The 26,985-nt window shown below is 41.0% G+C and overlaps 2 protein-coding genes across 5 annotated transcripts in view; both read left to right on the plus strand.

Moving 5' to 3' along the window:
* Positions 1-8,364, plus strand: part of LOC128029446 (TRPM8 channel-associated factor homolog) — an 89,833-nt gene extending 81,469 nt beyond the window's left edge. The window contains exons 2-8 of the mRNA XM_052617238.1: positions 4,309-5,040; positions 5,125-6,116; positions 6,207-6,301; positions 6,438-6,651; positions 6,749-6,988; positions 7,129-7,466; positions 7,675-8,364. Coding sequence (XP_052473198.1) covers positions 4,424-5,040; positions 5,125-6,116; positions 6,207-6,301; positions 6,438-6,651; positions 6,749-6,988; positions 7,129-7,466; positions 7,675-7,917 — 2,739 coding nt within the window. The 5' untranslated portion in view covers positions 4,309-4,423 and the 3' untranslated portion in view covers positions 7,918-8,364. The remainder of the gene's footprint in view (positions 1-4,308; positions 5,041-5,124; positions 6,117-6,206; positions 6,302-6,437; positions 6,652-6,748; positions 6,989-7,128; positions 7,467-7,674) is intronic.
* Positions 8,365-19,409: 11,045 nt separating this feature from the next.
* LOC128029445 (TRPM8 channel-associated factor homolog) lies at positions 19,410-25,611 on the plus strand. Of its 4 annotated transcripts, none has more exons than XM_052617232.1 (9): positions 19,410-19,509; positions 19,902-20,023; positions 21,847-22,549; positions 22,634-23,625; positions 23,716-23,810; positions 23,894-24,107; positions 24,200-24,439; positions 24,581-24,918; positions 25,042-25,611. In XM_052617232.1, exons 3-9 carry the CDS (start codon positions 21,933-21,935, stop codon positions 25,282-25,284), a joined length of 2,739 nt encoding a protein of 912 aa, XP_052473192.1. In that variant the 5' UTR covers positions 19,410-19,509; positions 19,902-20,023; positions 21,847-21,932; the 3' UTR covers positions 25,285-25,611. The 4 variants fall into 4 exon arrangements, with proteins under 4 accessions (XP_052473192.1, XP_052473195.1, XP_052473194.1 ...); XM_052617235.1 differs by having other exon boundaries at positions 24,200-24,400; XM_052617234.1 differs by having other exon boundaries at positions 19,449-19,547.
* Positions 25,612-26,985: the final 1,374 nt, after the last annotated feature.

Consider the following 26,985-nt stretch of genomic DNA (forward strand, 5'->3'; position numbering starts at 1 on the left):
ATTTCTTACTCTCTGTCAGTCTGTCTGTCTGACTGTTTATCTGTCTGTCTGTCTGTCTATCTGTCTATCGGCTTGTCTATCGGTGTAATGTCCAGCTAGCTCAATAGCATTATTGGGTATGTCGCTGTGTAGCCATGTTTCTGTGAAAACCATGACATTGCAGTCCAAAGGTCTCTTACTGTGGGTGATGCAAAGTCATAACTCATCCATTTTGTTCACCAGTGACCGCACATTAGTGAGGAAAATGCTATGGGTAAAGAGAGCTGTAAGCTGTGTTAGCTTTAGCTAAGCTCTTAGACCTCCGCGACGACGCGACCTGCGAGCACTTCCGCCCAGCCGGGTAGAGTGCGTAGCCTCAGTTGTTCTGGCGATCTTAAGAAAGGAGTCAAAGATTGGTGATAAAACTGATGGAAAAGTCCTCACCGATATCCAAAAGCTTCTGTCGGGTGTAGGATGTTAAAGCAAAGCTGTTCAGAATGAACAGACTCGAGATAATACTGCAAAATAGCAAAAACTTGAGAGACGCTGAGCCTCGCGATCTGTACACGCCACCATCTCGGGTCATTCGACAAACTACTAAATATTCTACATGATGATTTATCTGTTGGCTTGCTGGAGCTTTGAATTCATGTTTGCAATGTTGAACTGCCTTTAGCAGCCTCCCTTCACTCTTTCTCTCAAGTGTGCCATCAACAGCAGATTTGGTGTTATTTATGTTATCTGATCGGGTATTACAATTTGGTTAGACATTCTAATTCTAAGAACTTGGATATTTTGTAGTAATCACTTTTTTATTACTTTAACGTCAGAAAAATAAAAACAAACTACCAAATGACTAATTCAGCGAATCATCCACTGACTGTAATGTGGATTGTAATGCATCTACCTGATAAGGAACGAGCTCTGAGAACTGTGGTCTCTAATCCAGAGAGCGGCACACAAGTTGTGATTGATGCTGTGGAATGGCAGGAAAACACTGAGCGGATTCATGGAATCAGCGGATCGTTTTGGTTTCTTAATGTGACCTCGGTTCCCTGAGATAAGGGATGATTGATGATTTGACTGAAGGGATGATCATCGATTCATGCAGCTTGTAGTGCGGCAAGTTACATAACACTTGCTCCCTTATCTCAGGGAACCAAGGTTAGGTAACCAAAAGCATTCCCTTTCAAATGTTCACTCTCGTTATATATGGGAACGAATCCAATCACACCGCACTACAAGCAACAATCACATGCTGCTCTGCGAGCCCAGTGTTAGAGCACTAATAAGGGCCCTAAGGGACTTGGGCATTATCTTGCCTCAAGCTTAGCTGAGTGCATGAGAGACCACTTCCCACAAGGGGAGGTTAGACGGATAGAATCTGTGCCTTCAGGGCAGGGATGTCTGAGTTATAGTCTCACTGATGGATATACCACTGGACCACGACCATGAGGAGGCCACTGCCCTTGTGAAGTGGGCTCTCACACCAATAGGTCATTCCAATTCTTCCGATGCGTAAGCCAGAGCTATTGCATCAACAATCCAGAGAGACAGTCTTTGCTTGGTAACTGGAAGACCCTTCTGGCAGCCTTCAAAGCAAACAAACAGTTGTTCAGACTGCCTATGTTCCACATAGACTCACAGAGACCTAACATGGCAGAAAGTGTTCTGTCCCTGCTCGCCATCTGCAGAGTGGATATAACTTGCAGACCGTAGAAGAGTAGAGAGCACTTTAGGAATATAGCCGTGTCTCGGTTTCAAAATGACCTTGCAGTCATTAAGCTCGAAAACTCAAAACACAAAGTGCTTTGTAAATCAATGAAATAGGAAATAGCAGCTGAAAAAGCCTGACTCACTGTTAGCTGAGTGTAGTATTTCCATAGTGCCTTCCCGGGTGAGAGCTGAACGAGCTGTTTGTGGTTAAAGAGCGAATTTCCTTATCCTCTCTCAGAGTATGTGGGTCCGCTATCACAGAGGTAAAATATTGGGGTACGTGCCACGTTGAGCTGGCTTTGCAGGCTGAGCAGAGGGGCTCTTCTGGTGGCCTGCAGCCATGGTGCCAGTGCTTTTAGGAAGGAAATGATGCAGTGCCTGTGACATCTTCTAAGCCTCCGTAAACCATTCAGTGAACGCATTTACAGAGGAGCCAAATAGCCTTTCCAGCAAATCTGCAGAGTCGAGGAAGGCCATTTTCTCGGCATCCCAGGTCTCTGTCAGCATTAGCCAGAGGCGGCACTCCAGCACCATCAGACTGGCCATGGTCTTGCCTGTGCTGTGGCCTTTGTAGTGTGCAGAGCCAGATATGTTGCTGTGTCCAGCCAGATATGTCCACATATGTTCGCTCCTTAAAGGCTTCCTGGTGCTCTTGGCCAGACTCATCCATGCTACGGAGAAGTCTGTCTTGAAACACTTGGAGGATCGCCATTGTATGCAGCATAAACCCTACTGGCGATGGCCGGGGTGGTCCTGAAGGGCTTGGATGGATGCTCTGCATGGCCCTTTAAGCCAAGGGCAGATGGTGGGCACATATGTGTTTGGTGATTGCTTCCTCCAGGGGGATAAGTTTGCCCTATTTTCTTTCGTCATCGCCGTCAATGGTGGCGAGAACTGCTGCAGTGGAGGGGTTTAACTATGCTGAATAGGGGGCACGCCACATCTTGGTAAGCTTGATGTGTATGGCAAGAACTGGGCTGGGCACTGGCGAGAGGATTGCTGGCAGGTCTCTGGCACAAACCACTCATCAAGTAAGCCATGGACGGGCTCGTCTGGAGCCAACAACTAGAGGCCCAGATCTTCCACAGACTTTGCAAGGACGGATTTAAGTTCACTATCTGACTTTGGCACCCAAGGGGAGGGGCTGCTTCAGGGGCCTCACCGGAAATGCCCCATTCCTTCATTTCTGACATCACCCAGGACACATTCAGTCATCAGAGTCATCAGTCGTCGATAATAATGTGATAATGTGATAATAATCTCTTTGGATGCACCATATGAGACCACCAATGTTTTTTTTTAATAATATGCAAATTTTGTGCTGCACTTGCAAGAGAAACCCTTGTACTTTTATAACTGAAACCAGTTGATCTTTTATTTTGGTAACCCTTGAAAGAGTCCCAGCACTAGGTGCTTTCAGACGCCATCCCCTCCACTCTCTCCCACTTGTGTGCTTTCTGTACTGTCCTGTATAAACAAAAACACCTAAAATAAATCCTCATAAAATATCAAATTTGATATTGTTGGGTTTTTTTTTTAACACAAACATATCCATAATCAATGAAAACTGAACAAAACAGAGATAAGAAACAAGATCTGTCAGCACTACTTGCATAGAAGATGAATACTTTATATAACATAATAATACCCTAGATATGGATACTTCTCAGTTCTAAAGAGATACATCTACATCTCACTACCTAAAGAACAGGTCACCAATAGATTTAACAGCTCTTTGCCAGGCCTGTACCATTGTTGGTTTAGCTTTATTAAATCTAGCTAAGGAGCATTCCATCATGACTATTTGTTGCATATGTAATCACAGTCTTAAGATGTCTCCCTTACCGTCCCAGCAAAGTGCGATTATTGATTTATTTGCAGCAGTTAAACTCGAAAAAAGAATCCTTTAGACATATAGTCAGTTAATCATACAATGATAATACTAAAATAGTGGGCCAAATCGGCTGCCACGCCACCAGGAATTGTCCCAGTTCTCCCGATGGCCAGTCCGTGCCTGATATCCACAAACACAGAATCTGCAGGATTCATATATTGTCTTTTTGCGGCTTAATATTCACAGACACTAGACCATATCACATTTTGATTCAAGTGTACTGAACTACTTTTGATGTATTTGTCCAAAATGCGGCATATTCCGTCCACGTTAGGCAATAGGAATTCTGTTTTTATGACTGGATTCTACGAACCAGACTGTGTTTTCTGCATCACAGAAAATTATAGGGCAATATGTCTCAGAATAGTCACTGAAATTTTTAATCTTTGAATCAATTAAATCTGTATGTGGATGTGTGTAAATATTAAAATGTAAACCCCTTTGTAATTGTTAACATTTTCATAAGTAACTGTAATTTAATTACACATTTTTCTTAGTAACTGTAACTGATTATAGTTCAATTTATTTTGTAATTAAATAGTAATAGCAATTGTTACACAGGTAGTCATAATTGGGAAAGGATGTGAAGTTGAAATTGTGATTTGAATTTTTGACTTTTGTATACCATGTTAAATTGTATAATTTAGGAAAAATGTATTTACAGTTAAAAAAATTATGCAAACTGATTTATTTTTCTTTCATTTTCTGTTTTTGTGTAGGACTGAAAACCACTCAGTATAATTTACTTTGTAAATTCTGGTTGAACAAACCCAGTGCTCATACCCTGGAAAACTGGTTGAGAGTGATTGTTTTGAACGGACTTACTAATCCACCATGGCACGTGAACAGGACTACTGTACTATCATGAACGGGCTGCAGGAGCTTGATTTCCAAGGGAATCCATTGCCCAGTGATCTTGTACTAATAGGTGAAAAAGCCTTTCCACTTGCCATAAATCCAAGAGGTCAGGTGCTGATGGCTGCATCTCATTATGGTCAGGGACGTGTGGTGGTGTTGGGACATGAGGAATACCTAACACGCTTCCCTGTCCTGATAAAGAATGCGCTAATGTGGCTCATGCCACGTACTGGTGATGCTGGAATTGTAGGGATTCAAAAGAAATTACGTTCAGTAGCTGAAAACTTGAACTACTGCCCTATCAAGACAGAGCTAGGAGATTTTCGGAATGGATTAGCTGTATATATCACAGATGCTTACAATGTCGAGAGCTGTGCAAAGGATCTGATTGCTTTCATCAAAGCTGGGGGTGGCTTGATCATTGCTGGCCAGGCCTGTCATTGGGCTGCAACCCACCCGCAAGAAAACACCATAAAGAACTTCCCAGGAAACAAGGTGTGCAGTGTTGCAGGAATTTACTTCTCAGAACACTATGGAGAAGTTGGCATCTTTCCTGTTCCAAGAAACATCCCTTCTAATTGGATTGCTGTATCGTAAGTTCAGAAGACATTCTTAATTTTTACCCATTCTTTAGGTAACATACATTTCACCAACTGTTTTAAATTGTTACTTTTCAGTATGGGCAAGTACTTTAAAGATGACCTAAAGTTCCTACTAGAAGGTGTGTCTGAGTTTGATGTCCGAGGTGGGACTATAGCGTCTGAGGTGTTGGTGCACGGACCATTAGCATTTCCCATTGCAGTCACTCCAGATGAAAAAGCATTCATTGCTGGTGCCTATTATGGGCAAGGTCGAGTAATTCTTTTGTCACATGAAGGCTACATGGGTCGGGACTCTCTGTCCACTTTCCTGATCAGCGCTATCAAGTGGCTTGACGAGGGTCGCAAGGGTGTTATTGGCATCATACCCAGCCTACAGGCAGCCCATACAGTACTGAGCAAATCTGGTTTAGATTGTCAGTTGACTGGTTTCAGAAAAGACCTAAGCGTCTATGTTTGCACTTCATACAGTGATGCCCAGTGTGCTGAGATCCAAGATTTTGTTGCTGAAGGCGGAGGTCTTATGATTGGAGGTCATGCCTGGTATTGGGCTCAGACCCACTGTGGCTGCAATGTGATGACCGATTATGCAGGAAATCGCATTCTTAATAAGATGGGTCTTTGTCTCTTGGGCAACACTTTGTGTGGGGGGTTATATAAAGCCCCAGAGATAGAGAACAGGTCTAAAGAGGTGTACCACTTTCGTAGCATGCTACATCGCTTTGCTGAGCATGTAAGACGGGGGCATGAACTGACGAATCATGAACAGAGCTGCTTGAAACATCTGGGCAATGACTGTGCCAGTTACCTTCGCATGAGATCTCATGACAGTGCTGCTTATACTTCAATGGTAGCAGTTCTTAGTGACATAGTGAAGGAGGTAGGTGTTCCACAAGTGTGTAGTAAATGCCCTGTTCAGAGTGAAAAAGACCGCCTGATGCTCCACGTTGGAACTGAGGTATACAAAGTGTCTCCTGATCCTGATGCCCTTCTTCCATACATCATTAAGGACAGACCTAACTTGCCGACTGTGTCTAATGCAAGAGTTCGGATCAGTGCCAACACTGCAGGTATAAAGGTTTTCCCACCAAATTTTATTTCTTGTTTAAGTTTCAAAATACTTAAATACTATACAGTAAGAATGCATTTATTTGTTTCAGCTCACGAAGAATGGATAAGCACAGGCTTATATCTTTCTCCTGGTATGAAGACTTGCATTGCAGTACCTCCAGAGATTGTTGGGAAAAATTGGCAGGTGATGAATAAAGTCTATACATGTATCCAATCATGGTATAGTTGCTGCATGAACTATACTTGTCATGATAGATACAGCCTTGTTGTTCATAGGCTTGGGGAGCATGTTATTAACATGAGGGGGTAACACTGTGCAGGTGCAGCTTGGCTGCCAAACGGATAACATTGATAGATTAGATGTTCTGAAACGGGCTCCTGTGGTCCATGAGCGATTCCCTTTGGACACAAAGATGGTCCAAGTCTGCAATCTATGGGGAGGGCTCATCTACCTAATAGCACCTCCTAAAAGCAAAGTGGATGGGGTGGAAATTGTTGTGCATGTCTCAGTACAGGCTCCATATTTCAAGTCTGGTAAGAATTCTGAATGAGCATCACACTAAGGTTTCTATACAGAACATTTAATGTTGTATAGTAAAACTTTGCAGTGCTAACATGTTTTGTCCCTCAGGAGAGACCAGTGTGGCTGACTGGGTGAACAGGATCCGTCAGGCACCTGCCCCCTGGGCGGAGTTTGAATTTGAGAACATCATCATAACTTTAGAATCAGAATATATAAGGAATCTGGACTGCCCTGATAAAGTGGCTAAACTTTGGGATACCATTATGAGAAGCATTGCTGACCTGGCAGCAAGGCCTGGCAAGTTCCCCCGTAAGGAGCGGTTTGTTGCAGATATTCAGATCTCTCACGGTTGGTGGTACTATTAAACACTCACAGTTTGTTAGTTGATAAAAAGAACCATCACTATTACAACGGAATCATGCTAATAATAATAATAATTACACTCACACTGTTCTGGTGATAAGACTGTTCCCCTTTTCCCCTTGCAGGTTTCATGCATGCTGGATATCCCATCATGATGCACTCTACCTCTGCCCCAGAACTAGTAAATGTACAGGAAGCCTATAAAAGTGGTTTGTGGGGACCCATTCACGAGCTGGGTCATAACCAGCAGCGTGGAGTTTGGGAGTTCCCTCCACACACCACTGAGTGCACTTGCAACCTATGGTCAGTGTACGTACACGAGGAAGTGCTGGGTTTGAATAGGTCTAATGCTCATCCAAATATGACTCTAGAAAAACGCCAGGCTCGTACCACAAAGTATTGCAGTGGCGGTAAGGATTTAAACAGCTGGAGTGTGTGGACGGCACTTGAGACTTACATGCAGGTGAGAACAGACTGCATATCATTTAAAAGATAGTTTAATTAATTAAATCCATTATTTGTGATCCCTGGGGGGTAATATATATATATATATATATATATATATATATATATATATATATATATATATATATATATATATATATATTAATTGTTTTATTTTTTTTATTTTTTTTTTCTCATCTTCCATCATCGCATCTAATGTTTTCCAGCTCCAGGAAAAATTTGGCTGGGATGCTTTCAAGAAAGTTTTTGCTGCCTACCATGATATGAATGGAGTGCCAAACGACAATGCAGGCAAGATGAATCTGTATGCTGAGACCTTCTCCAAAGTGGTCAACTTGAATCTTTGCCCCTTCTTCAAAGCGTGGGGTTGGCCCATCCAGACCAGCACACAAGAGAAAATCTCTCATTTCCCTGAGTGGAGTGACCATCCTATGGTCCAGTATGCATAAGAACATAATATTAATGTGCTTTGTTGAGAATCAGCAACAGTTCTTAATTCCATATTTTCAGAATGAATAAACTCAAGGGTAACACTTTATAATAACTTTCATTAATTAATAATTAACAAACATTATATACATTTTTACGTTATCATTAGTTAATATATATTCACATAGCTAGAAACATGAGACAATGTGCTTGTTAATGTTTATAAAACTTATTAAACATTGCCTAATGATCAGCAGATAATTAATGCAAATTAGAATTTTTATGACCATGCATGCCTTGAAACTCTGCAAATGATTTTAACAGATGTTATAAAATAATTAAAAGCTTTTGTTAATGTACAACAATTTTGCTGTTATCTTGGTGTGAAACAAGGTTAGGGTTATGTTTTTTTTTTTTTTAAATGTATTCTCCTACTGATGTATGATTCAAGGAAAACCATGTTTAATGATATAGTTGTCACAACCACACCTGCTACACTCCCAGGATCGAACACTTACGCCACACCCACTCGTCCCCAATCACCTGAATTCTAAACACCTGTGCATCATCACCAGCACCACATATAAAGCCACCAGTCACCATCACTCAGTGTCTGGTCTTGCACCGATCTCCTCACTTACCTGAACGACATTAATCTACCTACCTGATCTGCCTTCCCCTCTTCATCCTCATCGGAACTTCTACTACCATCGTCTTCGTCTGAGTCACCGTCTGCACCACCACTCACCTGAAGGAAAGTTGTGTTGTTTCTGTGTCCTCCACGTGTCAAGATTCACCTGTGTCTGAAACCTCTGATTCACATTAAATACTGTTTCACTGAATCCTCTGTGTCCTCGTCTGTGTCTGACAGAAGACCAGACCAAATGCAGAGCTCTCCAGATACAGGCGAGGACCGCACCGCGGATCCCTTCACCGAACTGGTTCACGCTGTACGGTCCTCACTACTACAACAAACTCAACTTTCTGCTCCGACTATCACCGCTACACCGCCGGTCACTTCCTCAGTTGCCCCTGCGAGTCCCATGGCCAAACCTGCGACATACAGCGGCTCGGCGGAGGATTGCAGCGGGTTCCTACTACAGTGTTCCCTCTACCTGGAATCCAACGCTCATTTATTCACCACTGAACGCAGTCGAGTCGCATTCATCATCAACCTGCTCTCAGGTAAAGCTCTTCAATGGGCTCAATCTCTCTGGGACTCTAACTCCTCAGCTATCGGATCGGTAACAAATTTCTGTTCTCAGTTAAAATCCGTCTTTGGTCATCAAACTTCGGCCTTATCTGTCCAAGATCAACTGCTCATATCGCCACGGTTTGTGTGACAGAGTACAAGAGTTGATTGTGGTATATGAAGACTCACTGGGACTTGAGTGTCTAATCCAAAAATCCATTAGAGTTGCCCAGAGACTCACTGCCTGTCACCCGCTCACTCCCGCTGTACTTCCTCCGCCCGCTATACCATCTGTCGCTCCTCCAGCACCAGAACCCATGCAAGTGGATTCTAACCATCTATCCACATCGGAACGTCAGCGGAGGATTAACATCGGGCTGTGCCTCTACTGTGGGGGAGATGGACACCTCTTACCATCCTGTCCAGTACGACCTCCACGCCCAGCGGTGAGTACCATCCATATTCCACCTCTAACTGCTCCTTTGACTAAAACCTGGGTTACTCTAAGACATCTCCATTCTTCCGTTTCAGTACAAGACCTCATCGACTCCGGTTCGGCGGGGAACTTCATCAACCGGCAAACATTAACTCGTCTAGTGCCAAACGTCATCGAAGCCCCGTCGAACTCAAAATAACAACAATACAGGGAAAACCGCTGGGCAAGGGTCGTGTCCACTATTTCTCCCCCACAATCATCCTCCGCGTGGGACTCCTGCACGAGGAAAACATTACGTTTATGGTGCTGGAGGAATCCACCGCAGACATCATCCTGGGACGCCCCTGGCTAAATCAACACCAACCTCACATCCATTGGCCCACTGGTGAGATCCTGAAATGGGGACAATCCTGTCATCCTACCTGTATCACTCCCCCAACTAAAATTCCCAAGGTCATTCCTCCCGGGAAGAAGTCATCCCTACCGGTCCAGTCCACATCAGTGGAAAGCCCCGACTCTGAGGCTGATCATGTCATCCCTCCGGAATATCGGGCGTTCCAGGATGTGTTCAGTAAGCGGTTGGCAACGAAACTTCCACCTCATAGGCCATGGGACTGCGCCATCGACCTCCTGCCTGGAGCAACCCTTCCTAAAGGACGAGTCTATCCACTGTCCATGCCGGAGCAGAAGGCCATGGAGGAGTACATACAGGAAGCACTCGCTCAGGAGTTCATCCGACCATCTACTTCCCCTGCCGCTTCCAGCTTTTTCTTCGTGGCCAAGAAGGACGGAGGCTTGAGGCCGTGTATCGACTATCGCCACCTCAACTCTCAAACCATCAAATTCAGCTATCCTCTTCCCCTGGTCCCAGCAGCATTAGAACAACTACGCGGAGCCAAGATCTTCACAAAACTGGACTTGAGGAGCGCCTACAACTTAATCCGCATCCGGAAGGGGGACGAGTGGAAGACTGCTTTCATTACCCCTTCCGGACACTACGAATACCGGGTCATGCTGTATGGGTTATCCAACAGTCCATCCGTCTTCCAAAATTACATGAATGAAGTCTTCAGAGAATACCTTAACCAGTTCGTAATTGTCTACATCGACGACATCCTCATCTACTCCACTTCCAAGGAGGAACACATCCAACATGTCACGCTCGTACTCCGAAAACTCCGGGAACACCACCTCTACCTCAAAATGGAAAAATGTGAGTTCCACATGCCCTCAGTCCAGTTCCTGGGATACATCATCGACCCACAAGGCGTGAAGATGGACCAGGGGAAGGTGGATGCCATTACACACTGGCCTCAACCTGGTTCCATTAAAGACCTCCAACGCTTCCTGGGCTTTGCCAACTTCTATAGAAGATTCAGCCAAGATTACAGTTTACTCAGCTCCCCTCTAACTTCTCTCATCCGGAACCGGCCCAAGTCTCTGTCCTGGAACCCCGAAGCCACAGAAGCCTTCCACCGACTCAAGCGGGCCTTCAAGACTGCTCCGATCCTGGTCCACCTTGACCCTAAGCAACAGTTCATTGTGGAAGTGGACGCCTCATCAACCGGAGTCGGAGCAGTCCTATCCTGGAAGAATGGCGTCATTGGCTGGAGGGAGCCCAGTTCCCTTTCGAGGTAGTAACAGACCACCGGAACCTGGAATACCTCCATGAAGCTAAGAGACTGAATCATCGCCAAGCCAGATGGGCCCTGTTCTTCACGAGATTCAACTTCAAGGTCACTTACCGTCCTGGCTCTCAGAACAATAGAGCCGATGCCCTCTCCCGTCTTCATCAAGCAGATCCTGAACCCGAATCTCCGGAACCAATCCTCCCTCCAACCATGATTGTAAGTCCCATCCAATGGAACATTGATCATCTGATTGAACAAGAAAACCTTCAACACCCAGCTCCGCCGGGAGGTCCAGGAGGGAAACTCTTCGCCCCCCCCTCAACATCGGATTACCCTCCTGGACTTAGCTCATACCTCTCCGGGATCTGGACATCCAGGCAGGAGGCGGACCCTCTCGCTCCTTCAACAACGTTACTGGTGGCCATCGATGGCTCTGGATACCGTCCGCTACCTCAAGGGATGCTCCGTCTGCGCCATAGCAGACACCCCTAGAAGACTCCCGGAGGGTAAACTGGTGCCTCTGCCCATTCCTGAACATCCCTGGACCCATATAGGTATAGATTTCATGACTGACCTCCCTCTTTCTCAAGGCTACACCTGTGTGCTGGTAGTGGTGGACAGGTTCTCAAAGTCATGTAAACTCATCCCTCTCAAAGGGCTTCCCACTGCATTTGAAGTGGCAGAGGCACTGTTCCACAATGTATTCCGCCACTTTGGCATTCCTGAGGACATCGTCTCCGACCGGGGTCCCCAGTTCATCTCCAGAGTCTGGTCCGCTTTCTTCCGTCTTCTAGGGGTGTCCGTCAGCCTCTCTTCCGGATACCACCCACAGACCAACGGCCAGACGGAGCGTAAGATACAGGAGCTTGGGAGGTTCCTGAGGATATACTGCCACCGTAACCAGGACTGTTGGAGCCAGTACCTACCCTGGGCCGAATACGCTCAGAACTCCCTCCAGCAATCCACCACCGGGCTCACCCCCTTCCAATGCGTCCTCGGATACCAGCCTCCGCTCTTCCCATGGTCAGGTGAGCCCTCGGAGGTCCCAGCGGTAGATCACTGGTTCCGACAGAGCGAGAGGGTCTGGGACTCGGCTCACGTGCATCTCCAGCGGGCAGTGCGGAGGCATAAGGAGCAAGCGGACGCTCGAAGACCTACACCGCAATACCAACCTGGACAGCGAGTCTGGCTCTCGACGAGGTATATCCGCCTCCGGCTGCCCTGCCGTAAGCTGAGTCCCCGATACATCGGACCATTCACCATTGAACGGCAACTGAATGAAGTGACCTATCGACTCCAGCTACCTGCACAGTACCGCATCTCACCCTCATTCCATGTCTCACTCCTCAAACCCTTCACTGAACCCTTGTCTCCTCCATCCACAGAGCCTGGTGATGATGCCGTACCTCCTCCTCCAGCCATCGAAGAAGACAACGACATCTTCCGGGTTAGAGCTATCCTCGACTCTCGACGACTGGGTCCACAATTGGAGTACCTGGTAGACTGGGAGAATTACGGCCCGGAGGAGCGTTGCTGGGTTAATCGCAACGACATCCTGGACCCCAGCCTTCTCACTGACTTTCACCGAGACCATCCAGACCGCCCCGCTCCCCGTGGCCGAGGGAGACCCCGTCGTCGTACAAGATCCCAGCCGTCAGGAGCCGCCCGTGGAGGAGGGGGTACTGTCACAACCACACCTGCTACACTCCCAGGATCGAACACTTACGCCACACCCACTCGTCCCCAATAACCTGAATTCTAAACACCTGTGCATCATCACCAGCACCACATATAAAGCCACCAGTCACCATCACTCAGTGTCTGGTCTTGCACCGATCTCCTCACTTACCTGAACGACATTAATCTACCTACCTGATCTGCCTTCCCCTCTTCATCCTCATCGGAACTTCTACTACCATCGTCTTCGTCTGAGTCACCGTCTGCACCACCACTCACCTGAAGGAAAGTTGTGTTGTTTCTGTGTCCTCCACGTGTCAAGATTCACCTGTGTCTGAAACCTCTGATTCACATTAAATACTGTTTCACTGAATCCTCTGTGTCCTCGTCTGTGTCTGACAATAGTATACTAATATAAGTGTTTTTTAATTCAATAAAACAAGTTTTGCACCCAAATTGCAATGTGTGTTACGTCTTTATGAAGCATTTAACTACAAATCCCTATAAATAGATGTTGTTACAGCAGCTAAAAGTCCAGTGCCCATAAAAGTATTGCCTGATTAGTAATAATTTTTAAACATTTAGAGATGATGAATAGTTTCCACTTTAGACTGGCTACTGCAAAAACATGAACAAATATTTAATAAATGATTTAAGATGTGTAAATTGGGTGAATTGAGGACATTTGAGACACATTTTCCCATTGAGATGACTGCTTTTAAGTGATTAATGATTAAGAAACTTTTATAAACATTTACAAAAGATGAATAGTTAACACTTTAGATTGAGTACTGAAAAAACAAGAACAAATGAGTAATAAATAATTAGTTAAAATAGTATGTTATCACTAAGTGTAAAAATGTTGAATGTTATCTGATCTTAATGAAACTATGACTTCAGACCCTTAAATGGTCAACAGGAGTGAAGACTTAATTTTACCTGTTTAAAAAAAAAAAAAATACCATGTAAAAATACAGCTTTCCACATAAATAAATATCTGGCATTTATGAAAACATGAAGTTATCAGGTCACCTCTATAAAACAGTGCTTCTCTCTACCTCCACCATTGCTTGGCTGAAATATGTAAGCAGAATAGACAGCTGTTTGGTAGTGTGTTTTGTGCAGCGTGACAAAGTGATACATGTTTAGGAAGCACTATGCTTTGTCTGACATATATATCTTTGGAAAAAAATTATTGCTGGTGCCATAGCAGATTTGAAATAAGCATTTGTTTTGAAAAAAAGAGCATGTTCACAGGCTGAAACACACTGCTGCCAGAAGCCAAGTATGTCTTAGAGTTCATGTGCACGTCACAACAATAAAACAGTTAAAACAAGTCATTATACAAGTTTAGATGTTTTCCTCCAAAGCTTCTAAACCAGCTTGATATCCTGCTCTTCTAGATCAACTTATTGTGTCTTGGTTCTCAGTTGTGGCAGTTAACTCACCCTGTTCAGATATACATAGCCCTTTGTAATGATGCGTGTCTGGAAAAACGTCCTTTTGCCCGCTGCAAAATAAAAAAAGTTGTGTTATGTCATAAAAAAAAAAAATAGTCAACTGAAAACAGTATGAAAAAAACCCACTGAAAAATGTCTCACATCCAAGAAATCCCACTGCTACAATGACTTCCTGCTTGGTGGATGTGAGGGAGGCATCAGGAGGATCGTAAACATGTCCTTTAGAATCTAATTTTCCCTGGATGAGGAGATAAAAACACAATACATTATTACAGATGTTTAGTATGCTGATCTCCTGCTCCTTATAACCTTATAAATAAATCAATATTGAAAACATATTTTAGGAAATTAGGAAGGAATAGGAAGTTGAAAAGAACAGCATTTATTTGAAATATATATATTTTTTGTCATATTATAAATGCTTTTGCTGTAATTTTTTATATATATATATCAAAAATGACCTGCTGTGAGGTGGTTTGGGTTTTCAGTGCTCGGCATCCTGTCTTGGTAGTGCTCTAGGGCAGTGTGGGTCCATGCTCTCCTGTGGCATTGGGGCTGGCGGTCACACGCTGCTGTCTAGGGCTTAAGGAAAAGACAATGTTAGCCGATTCTTGTGGAGACATCTCTCACCTCTGTGCCCGCTTGCTGGGTTTATATGGGCAGCAGCTGATGACACGCAGGTGTGGCCGCTCAGCCCATGATGAGTAGGCACAGATGTGTCTTCGATGTTGCCAGGGCGACGCTGATAAGCCCTCGGGACACTTGTCACAATATATATATATATATATATATATATATATATATATATATATATATATATATATATATATATATATACTTTGACCTCAAACTTTTAAAGGGGGGGTGAAATGCCCATTTTCACTCAATCTCCTGTTAATCTTGAGTACCTATAGAGTAGTACTGCATCCTTCATATCTCCAAAAAGTCTTTAGTTTTATTATATCTATATGAGAAAAATAGTCTGTGCCGTTTTTTTTTCGGAAAAACACGAGCGTCTGGAGGCGTGACGTGTGGGCGGAGCTGAAGAATCACGAGCGCGAGTAGGCTTTTGCTTTGAGAGAGTTTGGAAGTTGTGACATTACCGTGAGGGAAAAAAAACATCCAAAACAAACCATGGCTTACAGTCAGATTCAGCCGTTTATTTATGATCCAGAATCCAATCCCCAAGCTGAAACTGAACGAAAGCAGCAGCAGCAATGACTACAGCAGGACGTCTACATGTGGTATGTGATGTGTTGATGTGCTTACGCGCTGATAGCTAAGTTAACAACACAGAGATATTTGAAGCAGTTTTACTCACTGCCTGTGGTTCCCACACACGATCGTGACCCTTTTTCGTTGGGACTGCATTAAACATATAAACGATACGGCGTCAAACTGGGCCTTGTTTGTAAAACAAGCATCTTCGAAATGCAGGGAACCAATAAAAACACTTGCACAACTCCGTCGATGCTCTGTAAAAATAAACTCCATCCACTGGTCCCTTAATATTTTTTTTTTGGTAATCTGTGCAGGGTTGTCTTGCCCTCACAACCAAAAACACACTTCTTTTGTGACATTTCGCGACGCTCTCACTCTGAGCAGTGAATGTCTCTGCCCAATTCTACTCTACGGGAGCGCGCGCTCTTCCGGCAGAAGTGCCCTTAGGACCCATATAAGGAAATTCCGCTCCATTAACATCATACAGACACATTCTCGAAAAAAACTTTCTGAAACTTGTGACAAACCGGAAGGAGTATTTTTGGAACAAAAATACTCCTTCAAACGTACAACTTAATTTTTGAAACTTTGTCCATGTTTAGCATGGAAATCCAACTCTTTAAAAGTGTAAAAAACTCAGTATGCATGAAATAGCATTTCACCCCCCCCCCCCCCCCCCCCCCTTTAAACAGTATTGTTAAAGGTATAAAATATCTACATGAAAAAAGAAGCAGTCAAATTCTGGCAAGCTGAACTGGAGAAAGGGAGAAGAAAATAAATCATTTTGTGGAAGGCTGTAAAACTTCCCCCTTTTTATATAGTAAAATGGCACAAGACAGCACTATTGCGCCTCCTTGTGGACAAAATAAAGTAAAGCTATTGCACTTTATTTACTTAAATACTTATTAATGTAAAACAAGTAACTCACAGAAAGCCATTCTGAATAATGTGTAATGAAGAATGCAGTTAATTTCTTCTTTTTTCCTGGTGCCCAGTGAGCAGGACGTCCTATCAGTACAGCAAGGAAAAACATGACTGGGCATAGCAACCTGGTATATTGGGTCATTTTGCAGCATGTGCTGTAAACAAATAATACAATTGTTATCAAAACAAAGTGTTTGACTATTTTTTTTTTATTTCAAGTGATATAGAACATATATTTTATATATAGTCTGGATTTTAATGCCTTTTTAGGGGATTTCATGTGAATTTCCAGTTAATTCCACAGTGAACAGGTGGGGCTGATTAACCAGGTGCAGTGTGCAACCAGTTATCAGACATCCAGAGGCTCCATGTCCCAAACACTGATCGTCCAGGTAAGAGAGGATTTTGCCCGAGCTGTGGAAACACAGGAAGGTTTGAACTCACTTATGCTTTTGTATATTTATGTATTAGAAAAGAATTTCAAAACGTTGTTGTTATTTAAATTGTATCTCCCAGTAAACTGTAACATTCACTGAGAGAGACAATTTTATTAATAACAACGTTTTGAAATTCTTTTCTGAAACCTTTGATGTGTTGGTTTTACCTGCGTAACCAGAACCTCCTGGATTTCCATAGTTGGCCCAAAAGTTTGACTGTCAGGAAGAGAGGCACTTCTGTTTTTCTTTATGAACAGAAATAAGCGTGACACGTGCAACTTTTGGATAACTGTGATTGGTGTGATGTGACCTTAAAACCCACCCTGATGCCTTGAGCACTTCTTTTCTGTAATTCTGGTTTCAGGACCTCGACCTAACTTTAAAGCTCGACCATCTGCCTTCTCGCCCTGAGCAACAAATAATACAGTTGTTATCAAAACAAAGTGTTTGACTAATTTTTTTATTTATTTATTTAGTTTCAAGTGATATAGAACATATATTTTAAGCTTAACTTTTGATGTCAAATAATCATAAACATTTTTCTGTTATATTGTCATTTATAAATAATCAATAAATTGTATATTTAGCTTGAAGATTCAGAGCTACTCAACAGATCTCTAAAATAATATTTAAAAAGATAAATAAAACACTGCTAAAATAATACTTTTCAGTATTAAAACATGTGCTATCAGTGCTAATCACAAACACTGATCATTGAAATAACTTGATTGAGCTCACCTCCTACATATAAAGCTCCGTGACACATCTACAGTACCTGAAACCATTTGCCTGCAAAAACACTCCAGTATCTTAATATACACAGGTTTCTCTAATAGAACGCTTTTTTTTTACATAATGTAAACAAATCAGTAAACAAATGTTTAATATATAGAAATATAAAGTAAATGCATCTTTGGTCAGTATAAAAGACTTCCTTCAGAAGTGGTTTAAAAATCTTATCGACCCAAAACTTGGCCCAAATGGCACTGTATGTAAAAAATCCAACGTGTCATTAACCTGGATGGGCAACTGCAGAAATGTGTGAATATCCTCAACTTTTGATTTGAACACTTCCGGTCTGAGTTTGCCTCCAGAAATACCCATCTGAATAGTGAAAAAACACAACCTAAAAAGACACAAATATGACCAAGAATTGTGCTACAAAAGCAAAAATAACTACAAACATTTACACTAGACAAACAGTCAAATGTACTGATGCTGCAAATTCAGTTCAACATAAAACAAAGGAATAGTGGATTAAACAGCACCTTTTAGTTTTAGTAATTTTAATACTTAAACTTAGATCATTTTAGTTACTTGCTAAAGCAATATTTCTAATGTAAATTTAAAAGTTTATGCTTTTCTATCATGATATATTTTATTTTAATTAACAAAATAATAATAATTTCTATAATGATAAAAGTGTTTTTTCATTAAAAAGCATAAATTTTTCACTATTAATACTTTTAAAATTCATATATTTTGAAACTCCTAAAGACTTTTAACACAAGCTATTTATTCTTCAAAACTGTTTCTATACATTGGGTTTAGTTTTATCTTATGGTATTTCTTTGGGTTATGTGAATGTTTGTGTTGCAACCTTTTCTGAACACAATCCAGTTCTTTCTCGCCCATATCAGCCTGTTAGATCTTGCCCACCGACACGTTTGTGTCGGATGTTGAAATCTAGTGTGATTATAGCGAGTTTTATAGGGCATTTTTCGAGAAATCATAATATTTCTACCTTTGAAAATCCTCCATTATATTTGGTTCCTGAGCCTCTACTGTGTTCTTTTAACTATGTTTGTTTTAAATATTTTAGACTCTACTGCACCTTTGAAGGTGAAACGTGTAAAAACTAAGAGAGCCTTGGTTAAGTGATACTATACAAGCTCTCAGACAAACTTGCAGAAGATTATATATTTATATAAGATTATAGTTTTCTTTTGTAAAACTTTGTTATATAAATTATACTATATCTATTATCACCAAACTCTACTTAAGTAATGAAAATGGAACTAAAAAAAATCTGACGTCAATGAAATGTGCTTACACGTTCAATCTGGAAGGGTGATATATATGTGACCCTGGACCACAAAAAGTGCAAATTTTTGGAAACTGAGATTTATACATCATCTGAAAGCTGAATATATAAGCTTTCCATTGATGTAGGGTTTGTTAGGATAGGGTAATATTAAGAGATACAACAATTAAAAAAAATTGGAATCTGAGGGTGCAAAAAAAAAAAAAAAATCTAAATACTGAGAAAATCACCTTTAAGGTTGTCCAAATGAAGTAGCAATGCATATTACTAATCAAAAAGATTTTGATGTATTTATGGTATGACATTTACAAGACATCTTAATGGAACATAATTCTTACTTTGTTATAAAAGAAAAATCTCTAATTTTGACCAATACAATATATTTTTGGCTATTGCTACAAATATAGCCCAGCACCTGGTTCTATGGTCCAGGGTCATATATCTAGTCTGAATTTTAATGGCTTTTAGGGGATTTCGTGTGAATTTCCAGATATTTCCACAGTGAACAGGTGGGGCTGATTAACCAGGTGCAGTGTGCAACCAGTTATCAGACATCCAGAGGCTCCACGTCCCAAACACTGACCGTCCAGGTAAGAAGGTTGTGCCCAAGCTGTGGAAACACAGGAAGGTTTGAACTCACTTATGCTTTTGTATATTTAGAAAATAATTTCAAAACGTTTTTGTTTATTAAATTGTATCTCCCAGTAAACTGTAACATTCACTGAGAGATACATTTTATAAATAACAACGTTTTGAAATTCTTTTCTGAAACCTTTGATGTGTTGGTTTTACCTGCGTAACCATAACCTCCTGGATTTCCATAGTTGGCCCACAAGTTAGTCAAGAAGAGACGCGCTTCCGTGTTTCTTTATGAACAGAAACAAGCGTGACACGTGCAACCTTTGTATAACTGTGATAGGTGTGATGTGACCTTAAAACCCACCCTGATGCCTTGAGCACTTCTTTTGGTTTCTGGTTTCAGGACCTCGACCTAATTTAAAGCTCGACCATCTCCCAGCTCTTCCTGAGCTCCATTCACACTTATTAGTGTGCACTGCACCTCCATTCACGGACGACAACAGCTGAACTCCAGGAGAAGTTACGGTAAGAACAATTAAGATTCAAACAGCCTAATTAAATGCCAAATTAACATGCTAACGTTGCCGTACACGTACTGTTTGAGCTAATGATGAATATTTAATATTATGAATATGTATATTACAAATAACTGATTAGCTAACGTTACATACGTTAACTTTGTTTTTTTAATACATCCTTTAATGTGTCTTGTGTAAAGATAATGAACGCCAGAGGGCTCAACTGTACAACCTGCGCAGTCTGCGTGTATCTACAAAGTCCCCCAAAATTATACTTCCATCTAACCCCCATGATTTGGCTAAAAACGCAATATTGTAAAATAGCGCTAACCAGTTGTCTTGCGGTTCATTTGTTGTACACGCTTTACTGCTCTGACACGTAAATAATATGTCCGATGTTGAAAAGGGACATTCATTGTGTTGCTTACAAATCATTGGGTGTGACTAGAGGTGAATATTTTTTGCATTACCAAAGTTACTGCAGGTAAATTTAGCACTGTAAAATTGTGGTCTGAAGTAGTAGTAAAGATTGGTTATTAATGTTTTTATTGTTCATGAGCTAGAAATAAATAATTCTCAAAGTGATTTCATTGACATTGTTTCTCTGTGCTGTTAGATGGTGTGGACATTTAGAATGGCTTTCAAAACTTTACAATTATTGTTAGAATGATTGTTTTTGCCTGTTAAAAAAGTATTACAATTTCCTAAATAAATAAATAAATAAGCAGCATAACTCCTTCCAATTTTGATAATAAATCAGTATATTAGAATGATCATGTGACACTTTAGACAAGTAATTATGCTGAAAATTCAGCTTTGCCATCACCGGAATAAAACTATGTTTTGAAGCATATTAAAATAGTACTTTAAATTGTAAAAACATTTCATAATCTAACTGTTTTTCTGTAGTTTTGGTCAAATGAATACAGCCTTGATGACCATATGGGACTTCTTTTACAAACATGAAAAATCTTACTGATCCCAAACTTGAAAGTCTATTATAATGATAATACACTCTAATGAAAACATCTTAATTGGGGGGGGGGGGGGAATGACATTTTAACAAGAGCTAAAAAATAAAAAAAGACATTAATTTGAAGACCTTTTCTGAACTATACTTTTAGGACTGATGTGGGAAAAACTTGTAAAATGTAGATGGTCACACCTGGGGTTTTTTTTGTTTTGTTTTTTTTTACCCAAGAACCCACTCTGCCATCAAAAAAGAAAAAAATCCACTTGAGTTATCATAGCCTACATTCCCACTGTCAATGAATATTAAATAATAATTCAGATTTTCTAGTGATTTGTTAAAAATTAAACAAAATCAGAAATATATTACTTTGTAATATGTTTAATGGATAGCTTCAATTTAATTTAGTTAATTTAATTTAAAAATGTTGAATACTGTAGAGGGAGTGGTCAACTGGTTTCTGGGTGAACAAACAACATGAAAAAGGTATATTCATGGGCGTGTTCATTGGGTGTGCTCCTTGTAGGCGAGACATTGTCAAAGCCCCAAACTCGTTCTCACAGTAGTTAAACATAGTCAAGGCGAGGAAGAACTCCAAATGAAGGTGAGTGTGTACAAAGAATGCTCCTTTTAGAATTAAGTCGAAATTATGTGATGCCAAGTTTCAGTTTTAAGATGTGAATCGGAATTGTTACACATGAAGTCATAATTGGGAAAGGATATGAAGTTGAAATTGTGATTAGAATTGTTTCAGACTTTTGTATACCATGTTAAGTGGTATAATTAATGAAAAACGTCTTTACCATTACAATATTTATGCAACTTGATTTCTTATTCTTTGATTTTCTGTTTTTGTGTAGGACTGAAATTTTACTCACAAACCCAGTGCTCATACCCTGTAAAACTGGTTGAGAGTGATTGTTTTGAACTGACTTACTAATCCACCATGGCACGTGAACAGGACTACTACACAATCATGAATGGGTTGCAAGAGCTTGATTTCCAAGGGAAAGCAGTGCCCAGTGATCTTGTACTAATAGGTGAAAAAGCCTTTCCACTTGCCATGAATCCAAGAGGTCAGGTGCTGATGGCTGCATCTCATTATGGTCAGGGACGTGTGGTGGTGTTGGGACATGAGGAATACCTAACACGCTTCCCTGTCCTGATAGAGAATGCCATAAAGTGGCTCATGCCACGTACTGGTGATTCTGGCTCTGTAGGGATTCAGAAGAGTTTCCGTTCAGTAGCTGAAAACTTGAACTACTGCCCTATCAAGACAGAGCTAGGAGACTTTCGGAATGGATTAGCTGTATATATCACAGATGCTTACAGTGTTGAGAGCTGTGCAAAGGATCTGATTGCATTCATCAAAGCTGGGGGTGGCTTGATCATTGCTGGCCAGGCCTGGCATTGGGCTGCAACCCACCCGCAAGAAAACACCATAAAGAACTTCCCAGGAAACAAGGTGTGCAGTGTTGCAGGAATCTACTTCTCAGAACACTGTGGAGAAATTGGCATCTTTCCTGTTCCAAGAAACATCCCTTCTAATTGGCTTGCTGTATCGTAAGTTCAGAAGACATTCTTAATTTTTACTCATTCTTTCAGAAACATACATTTCACCAACTGTTTTCAATTGTTACTTTTCAGTATAGGCAAGGACTTTAAAGATGACCTAAAGTTCCTACTAGAAGGTGTGTCTGAGTTCGACGTCCAAGGTGGGGCTATAGCGTCTGAGGTGATGGTGCACGGACCATTAGCATTTCCCATTGCAGTCACTCCAGATGGAAAAACATTCATTGCTGGTGCCTATTATGGGCAAGGTCGAGTAATTCTGGTGTCACATGAAGGCTACATGGGCCGGGACTCTTTGTCCACTTTCCTGATCAATGCTATCAAGTGGCTTGACGAGGGTCGCAAGGGTGTTATTGGCATCATACCCAGCCTACAGGCAGCCCACACAGTACTGAGCAAATCTGGTTTAGATTGTCAGTTGACTGGTTTCAGAGAAGATCTAAGCGTCTATGTTTGCACTTCATACAGTGATGCCCAGTGTGCTGAGATCCAAGATTTTGTTGCTGAAGGCGGAGGTCTTATGATTGGGGGCCATGCCTGGTATTGGGCTCAGACCAACTGTGGCTCTAATGTGATGACCGATTATGCAGGAAATCGCATTCTTAATAAGATGGGTCTTTGTCTCTTGGGCAACACTTTGTGTGGGGGGTTATATAAAGCCCCAGAGATAGAACATATGTGTAAAGAGGTGTACCACTTTCGTAGCATGCTACATCGTTTTGCTAAACATGTAAGCCTGGGGAATGATCTGACAAATCATGAACAGAGCTGCTTGAAACAGCTGGGCAATGACTGTTCCAGTTACCTTCGCATGAGATCTCATGACAGTGCTGCCTATACTTCAATGGTAGCAGTTCTTAGTGACATAGTGAAGGAGGTAGGTGTTCCACAAGTGTGTATGAACTGCCCTGTTCAGAGTGAAAAAGACCACCTGATGCTCCACGTTGGAACTGAGGTATACAAAGTGTCTCCTGATCCTGATGCCCTTCTTCCATACATCATTAAGGACAGACCTAACTTGCCGACTGTGTCCAATGCAAGAGTTCGGATCAGTGCCAACACTGCAGGTACAAAAGTTTTCCCGCCAAAAGTTATCTCATGTTTAAGTTTCAAAATTTTTGAATACTATACAATAAGAATGCAATTATTTGTTTCAGCTTGTGAAGAATGGATAAGCACAGGCTTATATCTTTCTCCTGGTATGAAGACGTACATAGCAGTTCCTCCAGAGATTGTTGGGAAAAATTGGCAGGTGATGAATAAAGTCTATACATGTATCCAATCATGGAATTCTTGGAGGGCATGTTATTAACATGAGGGGATAACAATATGCAGGTGCAGCTTGGTTGCCAAACGGATAACATTGGTGCATCAGATGTTCTGAAACGGGCTCCTGTGGTCCATGAGCGATTCCCTTTGGACAAAGAGATGGTCCAAGTTTGCAATCTATGGGGAGGGCTCATCTACTTAATAGCACCTCCTCAAAGCAAAGTGGATGGGGTGGAAATTGTTGTGCAGGTCTCAGTACAGGCTCCATACTTCAAGTCTGGTAAGATTTCTGATTGTGATTTCCGGTTTCTATACAGAACATTTAATGTTGTATGGTAAAACTTTGCAGTGCTAACATGTTTTGTCCCTCAGGAGAGACCAGTGTGGCTGACTGGGTGAACAGGATCCGTCAGGCACCTGCCCCCTGGGCGGAGCTTGAATTTGAGAACATCATCATAACTTTAGAATCAGAATATATAAGGAATCTGGACTGCCCTGATGAGGTGGCAAAACTTTGGGATACCATAATGAGAAGCATTGCTGACCTGGCAGCAAGGCCTGGCAAGTTCCCCCGTAAGGAGCGGTTTGTTGCCGATGTTCAGATCTCTCACGGTTGGTGGTACTATTAAACACTCACAGTATCTTTGTTAGTTGATAAAAAGAACCATCACTATTACAACGGAATCATGCTAATAATATTAATTACACTCACACTGTGCTGGTGATAACACTGTTCCCCTTTTCCCCTTGCAGGTTGGATGCATGCTGGATATCCCATCATGATGCACTCTACCTCTGCCCCAGAACTAGTAAATGTACAGGAAGCCTATAAAAGTGGTTTGTGGGGACCCATTCACGAGCTGGGTCATAACCAGCAGCGTGGAGTTTGGGAGTTCCCTCCACACACCACTGAGTGCACTTGCAACCTATGGTCAGTGTACGTACATGAGGAAGTGCTGGGTTTGAATAGGTCTAATGCTCATCCAGCCATGACTCTAGAAAACCGCCAGGCTCGTACCTCAATGTATTGCAGTGGCGGTAAGGACTTAAACAGCTGGTGTATGTGGACGGCACTTGAGACTTACATGCAGGTGCGAACAGACTGCATATAATTTAAAAGATAGTTTAATAAAATAAATGCATTATTTGTGGGTAATAATTATTTATATTTTTTTTTTATTTCATCTTTCATCATCACATCTAATTTTTTCCAGCTTCAGGAAAAATTTGGCTGGGATTCTTTCAAGAAAGTTTTTACTGCCTACAATGATATGAATGGAGTGCCAAACGACAATGCAGGCAAGATGAATCTGTATGCTGAGACCTTCTCCAAAGTGGTCAACTTGAATCTTTGCCCCTTCTTCAAAGCGTGGGGTTGGCCCATCCAGACCAGCACACAAGAGAAAATCTCTCATCTCGCTGAGTGGAGTGACCATCCTATGGTCCAGTATGCATAAGAACATCTTAGTTAGCTGTTAAAATGTTTAAATGTTGCTAATTAGTAAGATTATATATGCTTATGTAATTTGAAATCATTATTGTTCTCATTTTGCTTAAGAAGATGAGCAACACTTGTTATTGGTGGGTATAGTCTAAGTGGACTAAGGTTAAGCACAACCAGAAAAATGTGTGTTTAAATCACAGCACATACTATACATAAATACTAAAAACCACTTGTATTACTGTATGAAATGCTCTTCAAAAAGTCAATTTAACTGTATGGCATGGTGTTTTATATTGGTGAATCTTTTTCTTATCCAAGAGAATAAATCCTATATATCATATTATTGTCTAAGACTCTGGATGGTGCATAATGTTATTGTGTTTTGAAAATATGGAATTAAGACCTGTTGCTGATGCTCAACAGATTTAATAAATGCAAGGATAACACTTTATAATAACTTTCATTAATGAATCATTAACAAACATATAATTTTAACTGGTTTATATATATTCACATAACTAGAAATGTGTTATAATGTGCTTGTTAATGTTTACTAAACTTAGTAAACTTTACCTAATGATCAACAAATAATTAATGTAAATTAAAACTTTTATGATCATGCACGTCTTGAAACTCTACAAATGATTTTAACAGATTTTATCTAATAATTAAGAGCTTTTGTTAATATACAACACTTTTGCTGTTATCGTAGTGTGATACAAGGTTGGGGTTGTGTGGTATGGGTAGGTTTAAGGGTTGGTTAATGGGTCAAAAGTGTAGATGGGACAGTTTGGTTACTATAAGGGAACACAGGTCAATCCGTTTACATAACGTTTTGATAAATGAAATTTTTTTCTTCCACGGATGTATGATTCAAGGAATAACATGTTTAATGATATAGTATACTAATATAAGTGTTGAGGCAATAAAAACATTTTTCTTTGAGAATGATTCTTTGAGATGCATTTAACTAAAAATCCCTTTAAATAGATGTTGTTACGGCAGCTAAACATCCAGTGCCCATAAAAGTACTGCATGATTAGTAATCATTTATAAACATTTACAGATGATGAATAGTTTAAACTTTAGATTGGCTACTGCAAAAACATGTGTAAAAAATGTGTAAAAAAAATAATTAATGGTTTAAGATGTAAAGGTAACTTAAATTAACTTTTATTGTATTAATTAAAAATAAACTGACATTATAGGAATCAATCTCTTGCCCTCCCTATGTTTCCATATGCGTGTTAACACAATTCAGGAGCACATGAAGACTGACGCCAGGATGTGGTTTTTCCAAAAAGTTATTTTACTTCGATATCAGTTTATAATAAGAAATAATTGAAGTCACATAAATCACTGTTTACACAACTCACTTATATTACACTGCTCATTTATATCGCATTCCTCACTTATATTACACTGCTTACTTAAATTACTCACTTATCAAGTCAAGTCTGCTTTATTGTCAATTCTTCCACATGTATAACACTAACAGTAGAGCCTAAGAATAAAATATAAGATGCGACTATATAGGGAATGTAAAAAAAGACATATAATACAATTTAAAATTAATAAAGCAGTGCAAGGCACATGGCAGATAGAGTGCAAACCAGTGAAGTGAACAAACAGTGCAGATAAAAAATATAAAAAACCTTATTCAGTCTGATTGAAGTGATAAAGGGCTCAAGGGCAGTTATTTTATTTAAACTGA

This window comes from Carassius gibelio, chromosome A15, assembly GCF_023724105.1.
Source record: "Carassius gibelio isolate Cgi1373 ecotype wild population from Czech Republic chromosome A15, carGib1.2-hapl.c, whole genome shotgun sequence".
Classification (NCBI taxonomy): domain Eukaryota; kingdom Metazoa; phylum Chordata; class Actinopteri; order Cypriniformes; family Cyprinidae; genus Carassius; species Carassius gibelio.